This window comes from Ostrea edulis, chromosome 1 (genome assembly GCF_947568905.1).
Source record: "Ostrea edulis chromosome 1, xbOstEdul1.1, whole genome shotgun sequence".
Taxonomy (NCBI): Eukaryota; Metazoa; Mollusca; class Bivalvia; order Ostreida; family Ostreidae; genus Ostrea; species Ostrea edulis.
In genome coordinates, this window is record NC_079164.1 from 27026115 (window position 1) to 27053976 (window position 27862).

The following is a 27862-nucleotide window of genomic DNA, read 5'->3' on the forward strand; positions in this document are numbered from 1 at the left end:
TAATCAGTCTATCTAATAAAAAACTCATTGTTAATATGCAAACATTTTCTTTCAACCATGTTTACTTACCTCAGATGGGCCAACTTCTTTCCCTGGAAAACTCCATTATGATGACATCACAAATTACGTCATTCAAAACAGAGCATGCGCACTTCGAAAGTGTGTAAGCCATGCTCGCAAGGAAAAAAGATGGACGAGTGCTAAATCTTTACACACCTGTTACACACATCTCATAAATCCTGTTAAGTAAACACTTCAGGATTTTGATGGTAGATGAACTATTTAATGATTTTATGCTGATTTTTATAAAAATCCAACTGAACACCACCATTTTCGTGTTCCTTTGACCGACCCCGTGTTGATTTACACGTGTGCCTTCTTATTCACTGGTTCAATTGACAGGGCTTACAAACACACACACACACACACCTCCCACCCACAGTTTGCACAACGTTACGATATTGTTTTAGTTATGAACGTATCATGTGCTACAATGTAGCTTCTACTAATATGTATTACAGATGAAGTTGAAATGAAAACTGTAATATATTTGTACGTTTAATAAATGCAAGCATATAAGCGCTTCTTTCCCCTAACATGTGTGTTGTTATATTGTAAATAATTTATGTTCGTTTGAGTGGAACGAATTAGAACATAGCATAAATTCTGTTTAGCGCTGAATAGAAATACGAATATTTTATGTACGTCTTAACAAAGGAGAATGTAAACAACAAAGCGAAGACGGCACTTCAACTGCCACTTGATTTTTGGTGTGTGTATCTATAGAAGTGTATCTATAGATCTAATTTAATTTAAGAAGTGTTGAGACATGTCTAGACCATCAACAAACCAAACGGTTGGTTTCAATTTATTTTCATAATGCAACTGAACATGCATTAGAATATTTAGAACTTAGAAGTACTACCAGTTAATTTTATGAGAGATGTATATCTGTAGCTTATAGATAGACATGTCTCAAATTCCGTGAAGGGCTATGATGAGACGGGGGAGGACCCGCTAACTAGGCCTAGTCGTGATGATTGGCGAGCGCTGAAGTAAAATGATCCAAGATCCGTGGCAGTAACAATTACACTGTCGTGACTATGGTGCAGGTAATCTCAGCGAGATTCGTCGAGGCTGGATATTTGGACTGACGCTTCTTCCGAGGCGTCAGTCCAAATATCCAGCCTCGACGAATCTCGCTGAGATTATGGTGCAGGTGGTTCCATTCGATTGATGTTTTGACGAATATTAAGGAGTTCTTATATTGTGCTGATGTTGTCGGGGTAGCTGCATGTAGAGAGCATAGACACTCCATTTAATTTTGTGAATGTCGAATGGCAATCTATGTGACATAGGTCTTCCTCTCTATGCTATAAAATCTCGAATGGTGGGTAGTTGTTTATAGTATGAATTAAGGGGTATACCTATGCAGACTTATCATTTGTCATTTACGATATGAAATGGGGAGTGTCTATGGTAGAGGCTGGCTCGTCTGGTGTACCCCTTTCATTGTTGGAGATAATATTGGTGGTGATACAATTTTAAAAATTTCGCACTGGAATTTGCCTTTTAGGTTGCTTTAGCCAGAATCTGCCCCTCAACCACTTCATAAAAAGATATGAGTCACTGTTGTTGTCTCTTTGATTTCAGTGATGTTAGGTCAAGATCTTGTGACATTGTGATAATACAGCGATTTTTTTCCTTATATAACTGGTACCGATAAACGGTACCATTCCCAATGCCAAAAAACATTGATTTTTCCCAATTTTGAGACTAAAAATTCCCAGTTTACTTGCCGAAAAATAGACCGCCGACATCGTAATTTTCTTAGTCTAAAACGCTGTACAAGTTAACTAAAATGTTCACTTCCAGTGTTAATCGAAAGTACAGATCATGGCAGTGCGCGTGTTTTGTAGAGCTACGACGATTCTAAAATGAAGCTACGATGATTCCTTATGTATCACAATAGCAAATATTACCGTAAAAAGGTTTATAAAGGGATGACTACTTCTTGTTTTGTTCTCTTTTTTCTTTTCTTTTAGTTGAAATTATTTGCCGATACATTGGTAGAAAATTCCCAATTTGTTCGATTTTGACGCTATTTTTCCCAATTGAATGGGTACCGGTACCAGTACCAGTGGGTAGAAAAAAATCGCTGTAATACTTCCTTCTCTGGAGGTGTAGTCTTTGGGGGATGAAACATAACCTTCTTCTTTAGATGTTCTCAATCTTATTTATTTCTGTTGCTGCATAGGGTCCCATATGATGGAACCATGTTTCATTATGGATCTAACTTGTGTTACGTATAGGCCATTTTCCGTCATTCCTGTGGGTAGTGTTGTAAGTCTGGCCTCAGGAATCCTAATTATGGGAAGTGTGTAGTCCTACTTATACAAACTTTCTGTATATCTAATTTATGTTGTGTTTTTCTAATAGGCCTTGTTATCAAATTTTCTTTATTTCAAGGTCAAATGTTAGAAACACAAGTTTATACATCATGCAAACTTTGTTATACAATGGCATACATTGAATTAAAATGTAAATATTTTGCCAAATGCAGAACCTACCACTTCTTGGTTTGTTTTCTTTGTTTTTATTCAGAATCCTGACAGGAGAAGAAATAGGAAAATCAGACGACCTGTCCACCAAGAGACCTTGGAGGAAGAAAATGAGGAGGATGTAAATAAACCACTAGCTTTTATTCTACACTATGATAAATTCATGTACCTATCAGTACTTTGGAAAATTAGTGAATTTTTAAGGGAAATGGTTTTGGTGTATAAATGTTCATTTTGAAACTGATTGCCAACATTTTGACTATAGAATTTTTTGTCTACCTTTTAAATTTTCCAAAACTTGAACCATAGTTTATAAGAGTTCTGAAGTAAATTGATTTATGTAGTTGCTTGTGTATGTGCTGTAAATTCTGTGCCAAAATGTCACTCTACTTATGTACTGATGTACCTATATGATTTTATAAAGATGTAGAGATATGAGTGGACAGAAGATGCAGTGAACACTATCATGAAATTATCAAAGATGCAGTGAACACTATCATGAAATTATCAAAGATGCAGTGAACACTATCATGAAATTATCAAAGATGCAGTGAACACTATCATGAAATTATCAAAGATGCAGTGAACACTATCATGAAATTATCAAAGATGCAGTGAACACTATCACAAAATTATCTAAGATGCAGTGAACACTATCATGAAATTATCTAAGATGCAGTGAACACTATCATGAAATTATCAAAGATGCAGTGAACACTATCACGAAATTATCTAAAATGTTGTAAGCTGTCTGTATGTACATTATACATTTTATTTTTAGGAAATTGATAGACCTCGAGGCTACAAGCCTCCTGCACCAGACTTTAACACTGACCACATGAGGGTCTTTATGGCGTACCTAGAGGAAACAGAGGTGGACCAAAAGTTTCGAGACTTGGTAAAGCAGCTGTTTAGTCTGCAGAGACTGCCATACAATCCTTATCCGGGATTTGTCATGCGCTTTTCTGGGTTAGAGGAGAAGTAAGTAAAGAAGCGAATCTGTCCAATCAGTCAAACAAACTAAAAAGTCTTCAATGGATATCCAAATATTCATATATATTGTAGTGAATGGAATTTCATGACTCTTCACTTCACATGAATGGATTTTTCATACAGTTTGCAATATGCATGTACATTGCTAATGGGATATTTTACATGTATATTACTGAATTTGAGTGATTTAATGACACAAAAACAATCAAAGTAAAAAAAAATTAATTAAAAGTACATTTATTTTCACTGTTACTTCAGTAGAACAAATTTCTTCCTTTCAGATTTCTTCTCAATCTCACTGATGGAACATTAATTCATTCCTTACTGAGTAATGATTACAAGCTCATTTAATAACAAATGGCTCATGCTTAACTAAAATGTGTGTGTCAACATAACTTTTATAATGTAAACATGATTGAAATTATATCAAATGCAGTGTTTTCGATTGAAATGATGCTAAAAACATCATATAAAAACACCGTTGTTATGACTGTTTGTCGGAGAAGAGTTCTGAATGAGAGTCTCTAAGCCCTGTATCAGTTCATGTGTAGCCATTTGCATCAATACCAGATTCATCGTAGCTGACCAAGGGTTGTTTAGATGTGCAGTTCTCATCTACCAGATTGAAAATAAATTCTTAAATGGTCTCTAACATTTTAAGTTGGTGTTATTAATACATTAGGCTTTTACTGCTTTTAATAAGGTTGTGAAACATAAAAAAGACTAGGCTTCAACATGTATGATTAAATGTGATATGAATTACATCACAGATGCTTGATGTTTTAGATATAATGAAAAAAAGTTTTATTTCTGTAAACAAACTATTTAGTGAATTGTGAATAGATTGTTTACAGAAAGACATTTTTTATTACATACATGTATATTTAAAACATCAAGCACCTTTGAATTACATGTACATGTATTGTTGTGTGAAATTTGACTTGTGTGAAGTTTATTATGATTAAGCTAACTCTAATAAAAGTCATTTTGAGTAATTTAAAGGATCATTTTGTTGAAAGTTTTTGAGCAATTTTTCTTGAAATCAGTGCTGTTGATAATTAGCTTGTTTGAGTTTTATTGTCATGGTTACAGACACGGACTTTGACAGCTCGTATCTGGATGGTTTGGTGTCTGTGCGGGGCTGTAACAATGTGTGGGGACTGAGTAATATCATCAGCGCAGTGTCCCCTGCTCATTTACAGAAGTACTCCTGGCTGGTGGCTGACCTCAGTAACTTCCCAGGACTGTCAGTGAGTGCTGTTAAAAACCAACTTATCTAGTTAAAGACCTGTTTAGTGTATACAGTAAAACACACTTACATAACAAACATGCTTAAAATGAATTCACTTATTGTGAAGCAATATTCATTCCCGAGGGAATGGGCCTCTTGTTTTATGATAGAATTTAAAAGAATGGTTTCAATTTACAATGTATAAATCAAGATTAAGATTTTAGACAAAATTCACTGTATTTGTATCCAATTTTCCATTTAAAGTTTCTAGAGTGATCTTGGTTCAAGTTCAGTGAAAACTGCCATTAGGCATTACTGTAACTGACGCCTTTGCAATCCATTACACTGAACATTCCAATCCTTATTTTCATTTTGAATTTCATATTTTTATTGTATCTTTTTTACTTTTTATTCCGACACACTGTGTATTCCAACAAATAAATTTGTCTCCTTATGCATGTCAGATTAGACAAGTTTCAATGTATGTGTAACTATACTAAGTTTAAATGAGGTGTTGCAGCACAGTACGACATTTACTTTCTTGATTCTGTTTATAGAGATCGATGTCACTATCACTAGTAGGACCAGCTGTCTTTGAAGGAACATATTACTCAGAGATTCATGTGCCACAGTTTAGACTGGAAATGACCATCAATCAAACAGATTTAACTTTGGTAAATACATGTAGCTTATTTTGCATTCTGTAACATACATGGTAACGTGTAGATAAACCAAGTGCTGTTTTATTGTTAATGGTGTTGCACATCTTCGGGTGATTTACCAAAGGCTTGTTGAAAATGATTTCTACACAAACAGGGCATTGAGGAATTTGCTGATGGGATCATAAGTCACATGAAGGACCTGGATAAAAGACACTATGTTATGGGTATGATGTTAGATACTGAACGTATACTAATATGTCTTATTATTTAGTCTCCCAAACAAAGTTTTGAGACTTATTGTGTTTGCTCCATTCTTTATTCCCATCCTTTCTTGAAGCTGAACTTGTCCAGAGTAGATCTCGGAAAAGGTAAGGTGCAAGTTCACAATATTTTGTGGGATGGTAGGCTTATGTTCACAGATGATCTTTCAAATTTTGCAATATCTGGGGGGGGGGGAGTATATTTTTGGGGTATCAAAAGGGGATGTTGCTTCAATTTTTTTTTCTATATAACTTGTAAAATACAATTTTTAATACCTCAAACTTTTGCATTGTCCACTGTCAAAGAAATTTGGTATATATAGGGGTAGTTTAAGATGGTGATTAAAATTATGAACTGTACTTGAAATTTGCAAAATATCTGACATTTTGAAAATGGTTGACAAAAATGTGACAAATCTTTAATGTATTCCAATCTCAATGAAATTTGGGCTAGTTAAAGGTGGCAATAGAATTATAGTAAACACAAAATTTTAAAATGGTGGAAATTTTTAAAAACAATGATTCCAAAAATGAATCAATTTTTTAACGTCCAATCTCAACAACAAAAAAAGGTTCTGTTTTGGCATAAATTGGCCCCAAGTAATTATCGAAAACTTAAACCTGCAGTTGGAAGGATTTTTTTGTATGATTTATTATTATGTTACACCTAAATACCAAAACATGTGAGATGTTCAGTACACGTGCTTGCATATTATGTGATATTTAGTGTTTAAAACGGCCACAGTAGGCCCTTACCTTGTTCTTGAGGTAGCTGAGGATGGCACATAAAACTCAAAAATTATTATTTCAAAATGGTCACTGAAAACACATCAGTTTTTATACGCCTGTCATTAGACGGGACATATTATGTTATGGCGCTGTCCGTCCGGCTGGCTGTCCGTCCGTCCGCCCCTCCTGGGTCATGTTTTATGAACTTTTTTCCGTAACGGATGCATGTACAACTTTGAAATTTGGAAATTTTCCTCAAGAATTGTAAGAGTGAGTTTGCATTTCAGCTGGATTGGTACATCTTTGACCTACTTTTGGACTTTTTTCATTATGGATACAGATATGCCCTGATATTTAGTCAAAGGCTCACTGTCTGATGGGCGTATATTGTACCGTTTACGGTACTCTTGTTTAAAAATATTATATGATCTCTACAAAGTTTGGTATGTAGTGGTTGTTGAGGATGGCAAATAAAATTGTAATCTCAAAATTTTGAAAATTGTAAGGGATTCACTCTCGGGGTTTTGCAAGAGGAGTACTAGTCTAAATACAATGTGCAGTTTGTTTATTTTGCAGAAATTAGATCAATAGCAATTTCATTTTTGGGGTAAAGATTCAATTGGTGTTTGTTTGGGAAGCTTTGGTAACAGCATCATCTTACAGTTATTACTTTGTTATTATTGATATTTGTGAACTAGAGGGTCAACAAGGAAAAGACGACAGGTGTTCACTTTGATTAAATTTGCCAACCCTCATCACAATGTCTTATAGAATGGCTTTGATGGTTACTTAGTTTTAAATTATTTTCTGTGAAATATGTTACATGTGTAGATCTATGAAGTGGAGATGTAATCTTTCATATAATATACATGCATAGTAATAACCTTCTTGCAATTGCATTTTTTCATGACAAAAACAATCATTAAAAAAATGTTGATAGCAAACTTGTACAAAGAAACATATATAAAGGAGATTAGCATCTTTTCCAATTCCCATATCTCACAGCACCGAGCACTTTGTGAAAATGCACATTGTGAATTTAATTATGCAAACCTAAATTCTATCAACAAAACATTTGAAATATTATATTTACATAGGATATACATGTATACCACTTCGATAAAAGTGTAGTTTCAAAAGGCAACACATGACCTAAAATTGGCCGGATTGGGAAGATTTCAACTATTGCTAAGAATTTGCTTATTTTTAAGTAATAGTGTATTTGTTAATCACCAAATCATTTCAAAACTTGTTATTTAATTTAATTATTTTACGATAGGAATAAGATAAACTAGATTTAACTTCAGTTTATTGAACCAATGAATAGAAATGAAGAATGTGAAATTGTGGCCATCACATAAAAGTGGTAAACAAGCTCCCAAAGAAGTTGTTCTTTGTTGTATACAGTCTATGTCTCTGATGTAAATGACACTATTAAATTCATTATAGATATACATATTCCACACCTGGAGAAAATGCAGTTTGTGGATAAGTGGGATCTTGAGAGCTTACAAAAAGATAAGGTATATTGTTAGAAAAGAATTATTTAATTAATATCAGCTGAAATAATGTAAATTGTTTCATTAATGAGCAAGTATCGTTTGACCTAATTTTCATATTGAGATGTTATATACAAGTCCCATTGACTGCAAAAGTAAAGATCAGTAACATCAAAACACAATTCTGTATTTTGCTGATTAATTACAGTAGCAGTAACATGATTTTGTGTCCTGCTCTGTATGAAATTTGTAAGCTCTCTCTCTCTGCAGAAGGAGTTTGTCCAAGCAGTGAATCGTGCCGTGTTAAATCATCTGTACCCTATGGTGGACTGTGTGTTCAGTCTGGACCGTGCAGGAGAGAGGTCCACTGCTGGTCAAGTACAATATGCTGTTAACTTTCAACATCCACTAGAGGGCGCTGATAGTCAGGAGGGTGTCAGGTACAGTGGGTTTTTGTCATAATTAATTTTGCATTCAGTGCACCATCACCAATGCTACTCAAGCTAATTATAATGCCCAAGGGCCTCTTGTTTGTGAATACAATGTACAATGTGAATTATCAAATCATACCTACATTGTAGATCCTGAACTAATGCTATAAGTATTAACAAAATCCAGATGTGTATTGGAAATATAAGAATTTTATTTATAAATTTCTATTTGATCATGATCTGTTTGGCAGATTGCCAGAAGCTGGGACACCGATGCTATCAATGTATGACGGGGTGTATTTGGAGAAACGTCAGGCAGAGTATTATCTCGGTCTTTTTACACAGGACCAGAGAGATAAAGCCGGTAATCATTCATTACAGAAATGTAGTACTGCATGTACATGTATATAAGTTCTTCCATTGAATTCCTGTCTTCTAACTTGAACAGCTGTTGTTGTTTTTTTCCCAATCGATGTGGTGAAATATTGCTATAAACAGTAAAACATTGATTATAGTGAAGTGCTTGGAATGAACAATTTTGATTTGCTATAAACATAATTTGTTATATTCATTGAGTTCATGATCTGATTTAAAAGTACAGGATATGAAAATCCCTTCACTGTAAAAGTGAATTCATTATAAGCGTGTTTGCTGTAACAATGTTTTACTGTACTATAGCAGAACTAATGTTATTTTACAGGTTACAGTGGAGTTAAAGACGCTGGGGGTTTCACATCAACCAACGAGGTGGTGGAAGGGGTCCGGTAAGTTGTGGCGTACAAAGCGCTTCATGTTGAGAAGTTTTTTTTCACATTACTGGTTATGTCAATTCCTTATTGTTGATTTTATCAGAAACTACCTGAACAAGAAGATAGCAGGGTGCCTGATGTATGCGGAGTTCTCTGAGGCAATCTACTGGTCCATCGTGCTGTTCCAGATGGACAGGTAAGTCGTTCTGCAAATCGCACTGCTTCCACAAACATACTGAATGCTAGATATATCGCATAATTTTGCGAGAAGTATCACTTGCAAAGTAAGGTTACTGTAATGTTCAGAAATAGAGTTGTTGTGGAGTATAGGGGAAAACGCTTATTTTTAGTCATTTTCTGAGAAAAATCCTGTCTATTTGGCAGATAAGTTGATGTGTGTAAATTATATTAGTATTAATCTAACAGAAAGCATTGATAAAGGCCATTCATTATGAAGATATGTTAAATGAAATTACCACTTTGCCAATCAAACTTTAAGCATTAATTGCGCCTTCAGATTTTGTTTTATACTGATTATTATCCACCATGTTGGATTTTATATATCAGCTATTTTCAGCAATCCCAGTAAAATCGATTGAGAGTAATTATACAGTTTGTTGTGTTTCATTTCTTTTAAATGATTTGCATGTAACATATTAATCTTTCTTCCCCCTTATTTTAATCTTATCTGCTTCCTTTTGGACCATTTAGATGGTCTTTAAAAGTGATTTTTTTATTTTCAGATGCAATTTTTATAAACATCTACATAGGTCAGTTCGGTATATCTGGCAAGGCTAGAGAGCTAACAAGCAAACAAAAATATCAACCCATATTTCTACAGCATATTGCTGAAATACATGTAAAAATTCTTGATCGTCATGAATTGACATCTACGAGTCATTTTGCGATATTAAGTACTTGCATGAAATAAGAAATCTACATGTACAGAACCTAAAAATTGTATGTACATGTACGTACTGTTTGATTAATGCTGCATACAGAAACCGTGTAACATGTGATTGCACAAAGCGGACTCTAATTTTATATAAAGTGTCATTGATCTAACTACAGGTTGTACCATGTTTCAGTTTCTCTCACTGTAACTTTCAACATTTGACATGTGGTGTGTCATATCTTTAAATACGTGTTAAAAGTAGAATTCTGATTTATGAGGTACATTGTACTGGAAAGATTTGAATGTTTGCGACAGTTTATATCCCAGAGAGAGCGTTGTTTTTTATATACATTTAGTCCAGTTTTACCTACCATGTTAAGTGTGGTATAGTTCTTGATATAGATTACACATGTATCAGTAATGTGTCGATTTACTGTATAGATTCACAGCCTAATGGAACACAAGAAAAGCTGTTGCATTAATGATCTGATTTTCCGATTTTCCTAGAGCTTCATATCCTATTGAGATAGCTGAAGAATTGCTCAAGTTGTGTAACTCATCTCTCGGCAAAATCTGTGTTTTATGGGACCAGTGCAAAAGTCTGGTGTTGTTGACTAAAGCCCAGGATGCGGTAAGTCTCTCATGTTTTATTTGATCTGACAGTGCAAGAGTCTGGTATTGTTAACTAAAGCCCAGGATGCGGTAAGTCTCTCATGTTTTATTTGATCTGACAGTGCAAGAGTCTGGTATTGTTAACTAAAGCCCAGGATGCAGTATTAAAGTCTCTATATGTTTTATTTGACCAGTGCAAGAATCTAGTGTTACTAACCAAACGCTAGGATTAGGTAAGTCACTGTGTTTTATTTGACCAGTTCAGGAGTTTGGTCCTATTGTCCAAAGCCCAGGATGGAGTAAGTCTGTGTTTTATTTGGTCAGATTCATTTTCTGAAGGTTTTTGTACATTGTAAACTTGATCATCAAATCAATAATTGATTAATTTTCATATACATGTAGTGTACATACAATATGTATTTCATCTGTATTGCACTTAGATTTAGAGAATCTAATCTTGATTCAATTCTACATATCATCAACATAGAGAGGGAACACTTAGAGACCATTATTATTTACATCTGTAGAAGACAGGTGTTGGATTATGGGATACTAACCATTGATTAATAAGTCCTAAGGGCTAAATCTGCTTTGAACAACAGAAATTTGACCAGTGGTTAGTTACCCAGTGGATACTAAATTTAACGAGTGGTTAGCTTAACCACTGGTCAAATTTATCCAAGGTTTAGAGCAACCCAGTCCTGTTCTCTGTGTGTATTACGTGCCATGTACATTGCTCAGGAGTCGTATGATACAGAGTGCACTTCTGTTCTCTGTGTGTATCACGTGCCGTGTACATTGCTCAGGAGTCGTATGATACAGGGTATACTTCTGTTCTCTGTGTGTATTACGTGCCGTGTTCATTGCTCAGGAGTCGTATGATACAGGGTGTATTACGTGTCGTGTTCATTGCTCAGGAGTCGTATGATACAGGGTGTATTACGTGCCGTGTACATTGCTCAGGAGTCGTATGATACAGGGTACACTTCTGTTCTCTGTGTGTATTACGTGCCGTGTTCATTGCTCAGGAGTGCACTTCTGTTTTGAAGGTGTATGTACATGTTTCTTATACTGACTGTTGTGGAGCCATGTATGTAGTATCTGAAAGGGGGGAACAGTATTTATTCAATCATTATTTTTTGAGTATTTTTTTGATAGGAGGGAAAATTCACCAAAGAAATTGGAAGGCAGTTGGAGGATTATAGAAAGACAACAGCACTAATGTTTGACACCAGTCTGTAAGCTTTGTTTGAAGTCATTGGGATTTCTTAAATCATTGCTCAAACATACTTTCTAAGCTATCATATGAAGTTACCCTTCAGTATCTCAAACTTGAATGATATGTTATTAAACTAATAGAATTCTTCAGTGACACTATTGTCATCGTCGCAAACCACGGGTTATTGTTTCATGCCATTTCACAAACCCCGTGGTTTGTGACGATGTACTAATGTGGGATTGGGAAAGACAGGATTTACATTCTTTGTCAGCAGTTTTGTGCATTAATTCAGGAGCTCAGAAAATTCAAAATCAACAAACCCTCTATTTGAATTTAAATGTAAAATCTAATTAGACAGTCAGAAAGAGCATTATTATACCCCCCGCAACAAGTTGTTGGGGGGGTATACTGGAATCAGGTTGTCCGTCTGTCTGTCCGTCCGTCCGTCCGTCTGTAGACGCAATGGTTTCCGGACTCTAAAGCATTATCCTTTCCACCTACCGTCACCATATCATATATATGGACTACTCATGGGATGAAGATGTTCCCTATCGATTTTGGGGTCAAAAGGTCAAAGGTCAAGCGCACTGGACATCGAAGTAGCAATATGGTTTCCGGGCTTTAAAGCGTTATCCTTTCCACCTACAGTCACCATATCATACATATGGACTACCCATGGGATGAAGATGTTCCCTATCGATTTTGGGGTCAAAAGGTCAAAGGTCACGCGCACTGGACATCGAAGTAGCAATATGGTTTCCGGGCTCTAAAGCGTTATACTTTCCACCTACAGTCACCATATCATACATATGGACTACCCATGAGATGAAGATGTTCCCTATCGATTTTGGGGTCAAAAGGTCAAAGGTCACGCGCACTGGACATCGAAGTAGCAATATGGTTTCCGGGCTTTAAAGCGTTATCCTTTCCACCTACAGTCACCATATCATACATATGGACTACCCATGGGATGAAGATGTTCCCTATCGATTTTGGGGTCAAAAGGTCAAAGGTCACGCGCACTGGACATCGAAGTAGCAATATGGTTTCCGGGCTCTAAAGCGTTATCCTTTCCACCTACAGTCACCATATCATACATATGGACTACCCATGGGATGAAGATGTTCCCTATCGATTTTGGGGTCAAAAGGTCAAAGGTCACGTGCACTGGACATCGAAGTAGCAATATGGTTCGGTTTGTCATGCCATTTGTTTTTTACACTCAGAAAAGAGGTAGTTTATACCTATTACCAACACCCTTTGGGAGATTGGGGTAAGCGGGGGGTATTCTTAGTGAGCATTGCTCACAGTACCTCTTGTTTTCACCATTAACTCATCATCGGAAACCCACGGTCGGTCACTCTCAGTTAGAGCAGCCGACCGTGGATTTCCGACGATGCCATTAACTATGAGAAAAGGTATGACAATAAAAGTTTGCATATTTTACAATAATTATTACTTGTAATGTTATATGGAGCTTAGCATTAGTAAATTATTTACAGGATTGAAAGGAATCATTCCATGAAATGTTTTGGTGATATACTGGTGTCCAGAATCACTCAGTTTATTTCTGGTGACTACACTGCAATAGAGGTCAGTACAATGTCAGGAAAGCAGTGAAGCAGAAAAAGTAAAGCACAGAGGAATATATGTTTATGTAGTAAATTTTTACTGATATAGGAAAATAATTTCTTTTATATATTTTCTTGTTTTATTGTCATCTATGAAAAATGTTCCGTTGAATGTAAGAGTTGGCTGACATGTCTTTAGTTTCTTGTTATATTGTACATTATATGTATTACATGTAGAAAATAGAACAATTAGTAGGTAAGATGATACCAATTTAATTTGTTTTAGTTACACAGAGGTCTATATGCCATGTACTTCTACATCCAAGGAATGGTGATTCAAGTCTCGGAGAATCTCAAAGACTGTTGCCCAGTTTTAACCGTAGGTGTTTAATCTGATGTGATACTGTATAGCGTTTTTTTCACGGGTCTAAAATTTGGCGATTTGCTGGCTCAAAGATGTTATTATTTTTAGTGGAATGAATTTTGGCGGACACGGAAGAGTTATCTCTCTTGCAAATACTAAAGTCACAATTGGGTGCATATTTGGCAAGTGAAATTTTGGCAGAAAGCTGTCTCATTGCTAAAATAAGCCAAATTTATCACCCCGCGGAAAAAAACCCCTGCTAAATGGTTTGTGAATTTTTTTTGTAAATTAAATTGAGTACTGGTTTTAAAAATGTGTGTGAATCTGCCATCTGTATAAAGAATCTATATAAATGTGATAGGAGGAATTTGAAATTGAGTGGGGTATTGAGGTAATACCAGATAATAATAAAACATTAAATGCATTTTAAAAGATTTTAGAATATGTGAAGTGAAATAAAAAAATGTTACCATGTATTTCATTTTTTCATGCAGGCAAAGATATTTATTGTGGCTGTGGGGGAACATCGTGATGCCCAACCCAAACCAATCTTTACAGTGCGACAGAGACCCGATGCTAATGTAAGCTCTTTCTCACATCTACAGAATAAAAATTTATATTCATAAAGTAACTTTTACTATACAGTAAAACATGCTTATAGCGAACCTGCATATAACAAATTCACACATTTTATGAAGTGATATTTATTCCCCTATGAGAGGAATGGATATAACAAAGTTTGAGTATAACGAACTGTTTTTGGCTGGCCCTGGAGGATTGCTGTTACTGTGATTTACTGTATCTTGTAAAAACTGATCAAGGTTTGAAAATTACAAAACAAGCCAATAGATTAGTAGGCTCTTCTTTTGAACATGTCAGGGAGGTGTGAAACACGAAGCCGATGTCGTCCACGGCATGGAAGACGAGAAAATGAAAGATCTGGAGCATGAACGCATGAGTGAGTACAGTTATTATAATACTTAATCCTCGAGTCGTGCAATACAAAGGTAACGCAAAATAGAAATAATGCTACACAAACATGTAGCTTGACTTTTAAACAGTGAAACACAAATACAGTTTGTACACTGCACACTTATATTTACATTAAATTTTCCAATGTTTTTGCCCTGGCTTCGATACCAATTGAAATGGTAGCCATTTCCTCATGAATATGAATAATGTGCATATGAATCTTGGTAAATGTAGTAGGAATTTTCTTAACGACAGGGTATTCTAACATATGAAGGTAAAAAGTTAATGTAAAAAAAAATTCATTTTCGAACATACATGAGGGTTGAATAGAAATGTTTTATTCCACCCTACTTTTCATAAAGTGCTAATGCACTTAATGAAGCATGCTGGCATAAAGCATTACAGTTCATGCCTTCATGTATTTTCAAAAATGAAATTTTTAGATAAGAAAAGTCCAGCTTGAATATGATCGTTTCCTTCCTTGGTAAAAGTGCAATCATTTTCTCATTTACATTATTTAAGTTGAATATAAAGGAATTGAATCATGATATTCCCAACATGCCAGTTTCAAGATAAGAGCTCTTCTTTATAGGAGGTGCATTTAGTGGTATTTTGAATGCTCAAGTGGGACAAAGTGGACCTACAGTCAGTGAGGAAGATGATAAAATGTATTAAAAGCACCTTCTGTTTATATTTATGTAAATGTAAGAAATACAAAATACTATTGATAGAAATGTTTTACTAAAGTGAAAATGTAAAAAGAATATCATATTTGCAAGTATTATCCCAGATATGATAAAATGTATTAAAAGCACCTTCTGTTTATATTTATGTAAATGTAAGAAATACAAAATACTATTGATAGAAATGTTTTACTAAAGTGAAAATGTAAAAAGAATATCATATTTGCAAGTATTATCCCAGATATGGTATGTACATGTAGGAGCAATGAAATAGTGTGATATGATAAGACTTTCATGTATTTAATTAATCTCTGAATACTTTAAAAAGTGTTTCACTTATTTAGTTTGTGTATCAATCGAATTCAGGTGATGAAACAGCATATGAAAACTTTCTGAGCACATTCACTTGTGCAGTTATGGGTGTTTTGTCTCATTCCTTCATGTAAACAAATTGTTTCGCACCTGACTGTATACAAGAGTTCTCTAAAGGGAAATAACTCGGACACATTTGGAAATTGTGTATTACTTTATCCTGGGACACTAAGACTGCAAGTGAAAGACTCTTATATAATGCATGTACAACATAGAATGAATCATGCATGTTCAAAAGATGTTACAATAAACTACCTGTACATTATAACAGAGTTAGGTCTTCAGCACGTTGAAGGAAGTACTGTATGTGTTGTTATTTTAGCTTATGTTGCAGTTCGAGCTGATACACTGTTTGGTGTAATCATGATTTCGGGCTTTTTCTACGTATAAGAATAGAACAGAGATTTTAGTATTTTAGTGCAACTAATAATTAGCACTCTTGCTTCACCACCAAAGTCACTAAAATTTGAATCCTGCTATAAGTTCCTGCACATTTCCCTGCATTCATTGGTGCCTCTCTGGGAATTTCAGTTAACCATTGTTGATTGTCTTGTTAATGGTGACAAATATCACAATAGTTAATGTATATTCAATAATAGACATACATGTTGAGTAATGAAATAAATTTTTTTTTAGTTGTGGATGTTGAAGCTAATGGCAGTGATTATAACCAGCTGATTAAAGTGGAGGGAGTTCTGATGCAGGTAAGTAAATAGGACAATCTAGGTCACAGGTCTCAATTGAGTGCAAGTAGTACACAACACTTACAAGTTTGGCAGAAAAACATATAGGATAATTTAAAAAATCTTAGATTGTAAAAACATGGCATTGTATGTCAGCTTTGTGGTTGATGGTCCACTGGTTCATTAAAGAAATTCTGTCCCCCTTATGAAAGCAGGAAAAAACGAAATTCTAAACAGGTTATTATTTACAGTGGCATATATTTTCATCTTTAATTCACAAAATTTTTTTTTACAGTAAAATTGTTTCAGAGACATATGTGTATAACATTAATACAAATGGAACATGCATCAGCATGCAGATTATTTAAACATTGTACATGACTTTAAATTCACTCATCGCCATTTTCGTTTCTATCTCATTACATTTCATACAATATGAAGTTCATGGTTTTAATATCCATTCTTTATACAACTAGTGTTGCTGGTGATGTGTGGGTTAAACAATAATGAAAATAAGACTGAAAAGAATCCATACGATAAAACCATTGTCTCTGTTGTCTGTCAGATCCTTGTTCTATTTTCAGTATGCCATTGATTCACATTTAGATGAGACGTGGCACAGCTTTCTGACAATCCTGCAGAATAAGGAGTCTCTTCCGCCCAATCCCTACCCTACACTGATCTCACTGCTTAGAAAGCAGGCCATGAAGTAAAGTTAACTCTTGTTGTACAGTAATGTTGTTAGGGCAGGATCTCATTCATGTATTGATAAATACAGTCTACTCCACTTATATTGAAATTGCTGATATTGAACTATCTGTTCTATTGAAGTTAAAATAAATTCCTAGTAACATGATTTATGTAGATCAACATTGGTTTTATCGAACTTTGGATATAATGAACAATTCTGGTTGGTCCCCTTAATTTCAATACATATGTATATCCGTAGTGGACTGTACCAGTTAGAAGAAGTTGTTACAGTAATATTCATTGCTGAACAGTTCATGTGTGAATGGAAGTTCAACTGTTTATCTCTCCTAATCAAAGGATAAAGTGAATTTTTTCTGATCAAAGTTTTTGTGTCACAGTGGTATTTATTTTTAAATTTTTTTTTTTTTTTTTTTTATAAATTTGCAAAAATACAAGTTCTCTAAAATAAATGGATCTTTTTTATTGAAACTTGACACAAACAATTCATGTTTAATGAAATATCGTTAAATGATGTAGTCATACATGCATCTTGTTCAACAGGATCGCTACTTGTATCAAAATATAATACTTAAAATAGAGGGATTTGAATATCCTCAAGAACCACTGTGTGTATCTTGGCTGAGTCAAACTTAAGACATAAAAAAATAGGTAGTGACTTTTCCTTTGCCAAACACATGGCATGTAGAGGTGAGGGTCATAGATCTTTTGGATGAGACGTTTGAAATAACATTGGGACAAAACAGAACTTTCACTGCTACAACCCTGAACATCAGGCAGAAGTCAAAATTTGTAGCACTTCGCACAAAAAGCTGATAACTTCTTTATATGAGTGAAAAATTTGTGAATGTGTTGTAAAATGGCATAAACAAACAAGCATATAAATTGTATTTACAGAGCTAAATATAGGGTTTCAAGTGAAAAAATCCAATGTCATCTGGTTCATTAATAAACACAGAGACTTCAGTCTCCAGTTTAGTATTTCATCATACTGTATACATTGTATGTACAATTTACAAATAGATGATTTAAATATACTTTGTAAAAATTTTTGAAGACTCTCTTTGCTCGGGAGGGAAAGTTCATAATCATTGTATGTAAATTTGGTCTATTGAGAATTATCATTACAATTTCCAAAGTTTTAACTATGAAAACCTCTCTGTTTCCAGGATGGATCTTATTTACCAACCAAAGTCTCATATCATGAAGTCCTTGTTTCAAACTAGTCCATCCTCTGAGGAAAAAAAGGGCAGACAGGAAGATAAGCAGTCAGATGTGTATATTGTGAATGGAGTGGATGCTCACGGTAAATCATAATTCAGTGAAATGATGTAAGATATTCCACAGAATCATCTTAAGATACAAGTACCTTTGAAATATCATTTCAAAGACATCATAGCTGAGTTAGTCAAAATGAATGGATGATAATATTCATTTTTGGTTGGAAGATTGTTCTTTCATTTCTTGATCGAGCATGAACGACATTTTTGTACAAATGTATATTGAATGAAATATGTTTCTTCACGTATTCCTGAATTTGTTCACCTTTAACTAACAGATATGCTTCCTATATGTATTTTATAATTTTCAATAGTGATTCAAACATTCATGATTTGGAAGCAGCATCTGATGAACTTTTTTCGGTTAAATAACTCGGTTACAGTTTTTGCAGCAGGGCCATCCCTCAGTAACAATATCTTTAATGTGGTTCAGACTTGCACAGATAATTCATTGATGAATTCACACAACCATTCATGATTCGGATGTTCCTTCTGACCTGTGTTTTTGTAGCAAGCAGATGTTGTTTTTGCAGCAGGCTTATTTCTCGTTAACTATACATTTTCAGTAGTTTAGACTAGCATGGATGATTCTTATTAATATGAGAGTTCTTGTTCATTTATTAAATGAAATGTATGATTCCATTGTGATTTACATGAACTTTTTTAATGAAGCTCATTCTGGGAACCTCCTTACATTACACTGAAATGTGAACTACTGCTTAAGGTTCACAAATTTGAACCAGCATGTTAAGCTCTGTTGCCTTCTGACGCCTTAGTATGAAAAAGGGGAGATAACCCCAAAGAAAGGTTCAAAGTCCACTGAAATAGGCTTACAGTTTCAATACACAATAAGCCACATTTAAAACAATGTTGCTTGAGAAAACCTCTCAGAATACCTGTTCATTGCTGAAGTCATTCTAAACATTTTCCTACTTTCTTTAGGTCTTTTAAGTTCTGTGTATGTTTTGGACACTGGGGGGTTTGCACCAATTTATGAAGCCATCCAACCATTGATTTATGACAAGACAGCAGAAAGAAGGAAGCAATTCACGGTAGTACAGGATACTCTAAACATCTTTACATTTACAAAAATTAAATTTGAACCGCATACATTTTGGGAAATGGTAGATCATTATAAATGAACCTAATTCTGCACCAAGTTGTTTGTTTTCTTAAGATAAGTGTCAGTACTGCTATGAGTGGTCCAGGCATACTGTATGGAAAAACCCAGCCTTATCTGAAGAAGGTAGACCTTCATGAGCATTACTATATCCAGGGACCAGCTGATCAAAGAGACAATGCCATACAAATATTTGCCAGTATGGGTGAGTAATGCATGTGTTTATTAATTCTCGGGGGGGTTGGGGGGGGGGGGTTGGGGGGGTTGTCATTTTCTTATTTTATCTTCAAATATTTTCCTTGTTGTGCTCACTCTAATATTAGGCTGTTAAGGATAACAACATTAATTATTACACCTCAGTATGAGAATTCTATGCAACGCATAATCTGATTGGTCTAGACAGTCATGTGCCAGGGATGATAAACTTCGTATCTCCCTCTCAAACATCAAATCTCCCCATCATATTTTACCCCTTGGGCAGCCTCGTGCACTTTCCATAAATGTAACATCAAAGTAGACAAAGTTTATTGTGACGTCACAATAAATCCGAGCCAAGTCATTGTACTTTCATAGTTTGTAAGGCATAAAATATGCGGGTCTCTGTCTCTGATACACACTAAAAATCGCCAGAATTTGTTCGATACAAAAAATACAAGTAAATCAGCATGGAAATACAAAAACTGGTTATCATATCACTGTATTTCGTTGTTTGCACCTTCTAATACATTGCCGGCATGGTGTAACAGTTACCGATAGGGCAATCTCAGCTTTATACAGGGTGTCCCAAAACATGCGTTACACTTTTAATCATCTATAACGTTATCAAAACAAAAGCAATTACAAAGATATTTTGTCAACATCTAGTGTATTAATATAAATTTTATTTGACAAAATTTCAGGAAATTCTGTTAAATAGTCAGTTAATTATGACGTCATAATGACGTCATCCCATTTTCAAGATGGAACCTTCATGTGAACAGCTGGCAGAAATTGTCAAACTTTACTATGAGTGTAAATCTGCTACTTTAGTCATTAGAACCATGAGAAAACAACATCCTGGAATAAAAGTGCTCAACAGAATGCTAATTTACAGACTTGTGAGGAAGTTTGAATTTAAAGGCACCACAAATGACACAAGACGCAATTCTGGTATTGGGAGACCAAGGAGTGCCCGTACCAAAGAGAACATTGATGCCATTGATAGAGTTATTACTGAAACTCCACAAAAATCAGTTAGACGGGTATTTCATGAACTGAATGGCACCGTTAGCAAATCTAGTATTCATAGAATGCTCAAATTTGATTTAAAATTGATTCCATACAAGATAAGTGTGATGCAGCATTTAAAAGAAGTCGTTTAGAGTTTGTCCATTGGATTTTAAGTAGACCTGACTCTGAAAATTTTACAGATGCCATATGGTTTTCCGATGAGGCCCACTTCCATCTTAATAATGTTGTCAATAAACAGAATTTTAGATTCTGGGGTTCGGCGAAACCCAATTTTTATGTGGAAAAACCTCTTCACTGTGAGAAAGTTACTGTATGGGCTGCATTAAATTCAAGCGGAATAATTGGCCCTTTTTTCTTCGAAGACACCGAAGGCGATGCAGTGACGGTAAATTCTGAACGATACTTAAAGTTAATGAAATCAAAATTTCTACCAGCTCTTAGACGAAAAGTTGTAAATTTCGATAATGTGTGGTTTCAACAGGACGGTGCTACGCCACACACTGCAGGTTGTGTTCTTCAGTGGCTTGACAACACGTTTGGGGATCAATACATTTCTTATCGTACCGCAAATGTTTGGCCACCGCACTCCCCCGATCTGAACCCCCTTGATTTCTTCTTGTGGGGTTATCTAAATGACAGAGTGTATTCTCCTTCCCCACAAACAACAAAAGACTTAAAAACAGCAATTACACGAGAAATAAGATCAATCCCTGTTGATACATGTAGAGCTGTGGTAAAAAACTTCAGAAATCGTGTTCAAATAATGTTAAAGACAAAGGGACATCATTTGGAACATATGTTGTAAAATGACATATATTATTCCGAAGAAAGTTTTTGTTGATTAACAAGGAAGCTGTGACAAATGTATGCATTGACAAAAAATTTAAATCCTTTTTTATATATGTTGTAAATTTCATAATTGTAACTTAAGGTATTAAAATTTTATAACAGTTTAAAAGTGTAACATATGTTTTGGATCACCCTGTACAATGTATAGATGAGTGGACTCCAATATCAAATGCATTTTTGTAGTCTTGCTTTGTTGTGGTATAATAAATAATTTATTGCATGAATGTTCGGGAGATATGAAGATTTATCACCCAAGAAAAATCATATTTTATTTATTTATTGGCATTGCCCTCGGGGAATAAGATTTTTCTTGGGTGAATAAATCTTCATATCTCCCTCACTATCATGCAATAAATGTATAATACATGTAGCTGATAGGGAATGTTTTCATACAGATGTTGTATTGAATTTTAATACTTTTTCCAGTGGAGACCCACATACTTGAGTTGATAAAGAAGAACACGGTGCCTGTTTTGGGCATGTACTTCCCCACTGAGCGCTGGTCTTGGGAAACCATTTTGAACAGATATGAGAAGGGAGGCTTTTCAGCATTTGCTTCGACGATTTGCCGCCATGCTCAACAGAAAAAAACATTCTATATGAAGGTACATGTACTGAAGCCAAGCATTTTAAATCATCATCCTTTAGAATAAGGCAATTGTTTTATAGGTTGAATACTGAATGTGTTTAGGGAAATGATAATGATGTATCTCGCTGTAATTCTCATTGAGAAATCATCGATCTTTTGTGGAATTATTTCAGGGGAAGTAACTGTGATGTTTTCTTTTAGGATTTTCAACAATGAGTAATAATAACAGTAGACAATGTCAAGAGAGATAACACAGGGAACTCAAGTTGTCTGAGTAGGGTTACATTGTATATCCTGAGGGCACAGACTTAGCATTCAGCTGTACCTTCTAATTTTATTCATACACAGACCTGACAATTCAGATGTGCCCTTGGAATACATTGCTACTCAGACCTGAGAACTTGGTGTGCAATCAGAATACATTCTTATACAAATCTGACACTCACATTCTCACACAGACATTACAACTTAAGCTTGCTTTCAGATCACATCCTTACTCAGACCTTACAGCTCAGGTGTGCTCTCAGAACACATCCTTACATCTCAGTTGTGCTCTCAGAACACATCCTTACAACTCAGGTGTGCTCTCAGAACACATTCTGACAACTCAGGTGTGCTCTCAGAACACATCCTTAACTCAAAACTCTTCCTTACAACTCAGTTGTGCTCTCAGAACAAATTCTTACATCTCAGGTGTGCTCTCAGAACACATTCTTACAACTCAGGTGTGCTCTCAGAACACTTCCTTACAACTCAGAAAACTTCCTTACAACTCAGTTGTGCTCTCAGAACAAATTCTTACATCTCAGTTGTGCTCTCAGAACACATCCTTACATCTCAGGTGTGCTCTCAGAACACTTCCTTCATCTCAGGTGTGCTCTCAGAACAAATTCTTACTTGGCTTGTTGTTCCCTGACACATTTAACAATAGTTAACCTGTAAATATTTTAAGATATAGACTGGGGAATTTACACATGATAAATGTATATGAAGTAGGAAAATGGGGATGTACAGGTGAAAGTGAATTAAACTAGCCTCTTGCTTGGTAAAATTATCCACTTAAAGCTGTTTAATTTCCTTCAAAATGTGTTTTTCAGGCTTTGGTTATGATAGATTGGAGATATGTAACAGCTGAAAAATACTTCTTGTTGCATTACCTCACTGACAAGTTTATCAAGTAAGTTGTGGATATCTCCTAATTTGTGCCAAATAAAAGCTGAAAAAGAGATAATTCTTAATGAACTGAAGGAAAAGAAAGTACAGGAATAATGTATTTCATCATTTCTTGTTTGTTTTCAATTATCAAATGTTGCAAAATCATTAAGTAATCCATTATTTTGTAAACAGACCAGAACTGTCTTACCCTGAGAGTGGAATAACCATCTACCAGACCGTTTTCTTTTCAAAAGCAAATGTAAGTTTTATTTATTTTTTTCTATTTATTTTTTTCTCCTACTTAGAAAGTTTGACTACAATATACAGTAAAACATGATTGAAATAAACACACTTATAATGAATTCACTCTAATTGCGGAGTGATATTTACTTTTTATGCCCCCAAGATTGAAGATCGGAGGGCATATTGTTTTTGTCCTTTCTGTCATTCTATAATTCTGTCATTCTGTCTGAAACTTTAACCTTGCTAATAACTTTTGAACAGTAATTGCTAGAGCTTTGATATTTCACATGATTATTCCTTGTGATGAGAACTTTCTGTGGGTACCAACATTTTTGACCCGTAAACTTGACCTAGGAGTTTGACCTACTTTTTGAAAATTTTGACCTTGCTAATAACAGTAAAACATTTGACATTGGTCATAACTTCTAAATGGTAAATATTAGAACTTTCATATTGCACATGAGTATTTCTTGTGACAAGATCTATTTACTGGCACCAAGATATTTGTCCTTGTGACATTGGCCATCTTTGGAATTGGCCATTATCGTGACATTTGTGTTTCACAAACACATCATATTTCACTTACACTGATCGCCGCAGTGGTCTAGAAGTAGAGCGTTCGTCCCGCATGCGGAAGGTTGGGGTACGAATCTCAGTCGCACCAGACCTAAGTCATTAAAACAGGTAGTGACAGTTCTATCGCCAAATGCTCGGCATCAAGGTGTGAATGTCACGGGTCCTCGGTGAGGACCTTAAAAACTGATGTCCAGTGTCACAGTATGTGTGGCACACTAAAGAACCCTCACTGCTCAATGGCCATAAGCGCCAAGTATGGGCCTAAATTTTGCAGCCCTTCACTGGGATCATTGACGTCTCCATATGAGTGAAAAATTCTCAAGAGGGGTGTTAAACAAGATACAATCAATCAATCACTTGCACTGAAAGTTTGTTATAACTGTGTTTTACTATAATTGAATATAGATGCTTTGATACATTTAATCTCACATCCAATACTCTGTTTAATGTTTGAAAAATGTATGTGTTAAATCTGATCCATAGTTAGGTGTAATGGTGACTGTTTATTGTGTAGGCTCAGTTTCATCGTCGGAATGGACAGTTGGAGTACAGCGACATACAACAGGATGTGGTGACGGTGGAGGAGTGTGTGGATCAGCTGATCGTGATTGGAGCACAGCAGAATGAATGGCTGGAGGTCCACAGGGGGCTACTGCTGAAAAATCTACTACGAATGGTTAGAATTAACTCTAGTTATGTCACTTGCAGGGCAAATGTTTAAAAAAAACACCAAAATAAAATTATATTAAGGATACATCATATGAAGTATAGCAAGTTAAATGTAATAGATACTACTAACAACTACTTGATGTTCTTCAGGTAAGGGATGATGAACCTTTGGAGCTAGTGGCAGATTTGGACGAGTTTGAAGTTTTAACTCAGGTATAGAGATAACCTGCTTGTGCTCTTCATTTTTCACACTAAAGAAAGTTTCAAGTCTTACTATGTCGATAAGAATAAATCATACAGTGTTTTGCTACATGTACTCCAAATCATGTATATTTAAAAAAAAGTTATTTATGAAACTGTCTTACCAGATTATTGGGACATAATTTTCGTGAACATTGAATTTCTTCATCACTATGTATACAAAATTATGCATGAGTCTTGTTTTTGAGTTATTTACATGAAGTAAAGTGCTCATGAATAAAAGGTGATTTATGGTACATTTATAAGTATTCAGAACGGTGGTGCTCCTTTTTTACAGGAAGAAAAACACATTGTTGAAGCCTGGTATGTTCTACACAGTATGGCAGCTCAGATGGAGTATGTGATTGCATTTACAAGCACTTTGCAGGATCTTACTCAGCTATTTATAGAAATGGAAAAGTTCAAAGTGAAAAACGACAAATATCTGGCTACAATTACCAAGGAAGAAAAACCACCGACTCCAATCAAAGAGAGAAAGAAGAAGGAAAAGGAGAGAAAGAAGCAGGAAAAGTTAGTGAAAGAAATGAGAGAGAAAGAGAAGGCAAAGAAGATAAACCTGCTGGAGAAGCGAAAGATGACAGTGAATGAGGAGAAGTCAAAGGAGGGCCATGCTGGGGAGGAAGAGCTTTGGGAGGAGGAGTTTGAGAAGATGGACATTTCTGACAGAACAGTGCCTAGCAAGCAGACAGGATTTGTCCCTATTGAAGAATTTAAGGTTCATGTTTTACAGATAATATACTTGCTTTTCATAATAGTGTGGGATAAAGTATCATTCAGACCTCAAGCAAAATGTATTTCCTATCAATACTACATGTATAAATTTTTATATTACTTCAAGATATATTATATTCATGTATATATACAAGTTGTTCACAGGCGAAAATTGTGTATATTATCTCAAAATTTTTAGTTTACTTGCTATTCAGATTTCCATAGATGAGGCCATGTTCAGCAGAATGGTTATGATATATTGGAGGAAATTAATGCAGGTCCTGTCTGCCAAGATCTTCATGGTCTCGCCCAGTCTGAGAAATTACCTAGAACTCCGTCTTTCTCCCTGTCTGGAGGATGACCCCCAGTCTGGCAACTTCTACTTGTCTTACACGCAGCAGGTAAAAATAGCACACCATCAATGTAGAGTTATGTGTCCAACATTGTCAGTTCTATTGAAGAAGTTCAACTTTAGCACTTTATGTAGGACATGACAACATTTTCCCCATTTTCTTTTGCATTTTTTGTGTCTGATTCTGAGTCCTGTTGAGACTAGTTTGGATTTCAAGAAATCACTGCCTGTTACAAAATGTGTGTGATGAAACTCATGCCTGTCTCTTAATCTCATTGTTCTGGTGCATTTCCTTTCAGACTGTTGAGCGACTGGAAGAGATCAAACACATCCTGCATTCAGTACAAGATATTCTAGCATGTGATGTCCACATGATTTGTCCGGAAGCACAATCACTGATCCAGGAACTGAAATCTAAATATCCAAACTAAAGAAACAGGGGGGGGGGGGGGGGGTGTCTTTAAAATTTGAGATTATCCAGTTGATTTAAATATGTCTATAACACGATACACTGAAGTAAATGATGGTTTGCTAGAAATAAGATAAGGAACAATCCTTTAATTGCGTTGCAGTAGACAGTGGTTTGGACATTCCAGTGTTTTTATAGCGCTTTCTGTATAACTCTTCAGATTACTGTGGAATGGTGAAAATCGCATGCCAGTCCTTTTATGTACGCATCTGGTACAGGAGAACAATTGCATTTCAGATTTGAATATCTATCAATTTTAGATGCTTGATGGTGAAGTAGTAAATGATTAGATTGTTTTCTTCTTTGTCAGCATTCATATCTATTTATCACATTGTAATTTAATACATGTAATTGACAATAAAATGATTTAATAAGACATTAATGAAATAGAATACTATCTTAAGAAATGAATTTCATTTTTGGAAATACATGTACATAATGATATGACTTGCATCACATTAGCGTTCCATGGAAAGCATGCTAGCGTGAAGTGTTGCAGTTCATACCCTCATGTGTTTTCAAAAATGTAATTTATTTCTTATATTTAAATTTTTCTTTCATTTTTGTGAGAATTCCCAGTCTTTTGAATAGACAAACTCTATAAAATAAAGATTCTTTCGCGTATTGTTGACATCTGCATCGCTTTCATGAGGAAATGGCTATCCTAACAGTTGTTGTTGTCGGTTCCTTTATATTTACGTGCAGATGTACGGATATTGTCCACACTAGTGGGCCCCCGTCTAGGTATCTGGCTAGCTGCACGCATGACAGATCTCGCCTCAGATCTCCATTTTTCCCGTTCATGAGTCTCGGCAGTAGAGAGCTTCCATTCTCTTCGATCTTTCTCCGTCAGCTCTCTCCATGATAGCATTGGCCGACCAACTGTACGCCTAACAAGAATTTGTATATTGAGAGCGTACTGTATCTTACAACGTGGCCATACCAGCGGAGTCTCCTTTCCCTTAAGATGAGGTCAAAGTCATCCATACCAAGCCACCCCAGCAATTCAATTGAACCTACAGTGGCCATATCTTCTGGCTTGATGTTGCAGATCTGTCTTATCATGGCCCTGTCATTGTAATGTAGGCGATGAAGATTTGACTTGGTCATTGCCCAGGTCTCACTTTTGGTAAAGACATTGACGGCAGAAACGTTGGTAATGTA

General features: G+C 35.3%; 1 protein-coding gene across 4 annotated transcripts; it reads left to right on the forward strand.

The window, feature by feature from the left end:
* Positions 1-669: 669 nt before the first annotated feature.
* On the forward strand, positions 670-27076 carry LOC125663853 (uncharacterized). 4 transcript variants are annotated; one of them, XM_048896257.2, is made up of 31 exons: positions 707-856; positions 2605-2682; positions 3343-3542; positions 3836-3882; positions 4647-4804; positions 5343-5459; positions 5602-5671; positions 7886-7959; positions 8206-8375; positions 8618-8730; positions 9067-9130; positions 9219-9311; positions 10518-10641; positions 11781-11860; positions 13344-13434; positions 13699-13791; positions 14271-14357; positions 14656-14734; positions 16440-16507; positions 17071-17195; positions 18364-18500; positions 19417-19526; positions 19652-19799; positions 22100-22278; positions 23360-23439; positions 23610-23676; positions 24751-24912; positions 25056-25118; positions 25444-25881; positions 26093-26278; positions 26529-27076. In XM_048896257.2, the coding sequence occupies exons 1-31, from the start codon at positions 830-832 to the stop codon at positions 26658-26660; spliced, it is 3660 nt and encodes a 1219-aa protein (XP_048752214.2). In that variant the 5' UTR covers positions 707-829; the 3' UTR covers positions 26661-27076. The 4 variants fall into 4 exon arrangements, with proteins under 4 accessions (XP_048752216.2, XP_048752214.2, XP_048752215.2 ...); XM_048896258.2 differs by having other exon boundaries at positions 743-770; XM_048896259.2 differs by lacking the exon at positions 26529-27076 and having other exon boundaries at positions 670-856; positions 26077-26254.
* Positions 27077-27862: the final 786 nt, after the last annotated feature.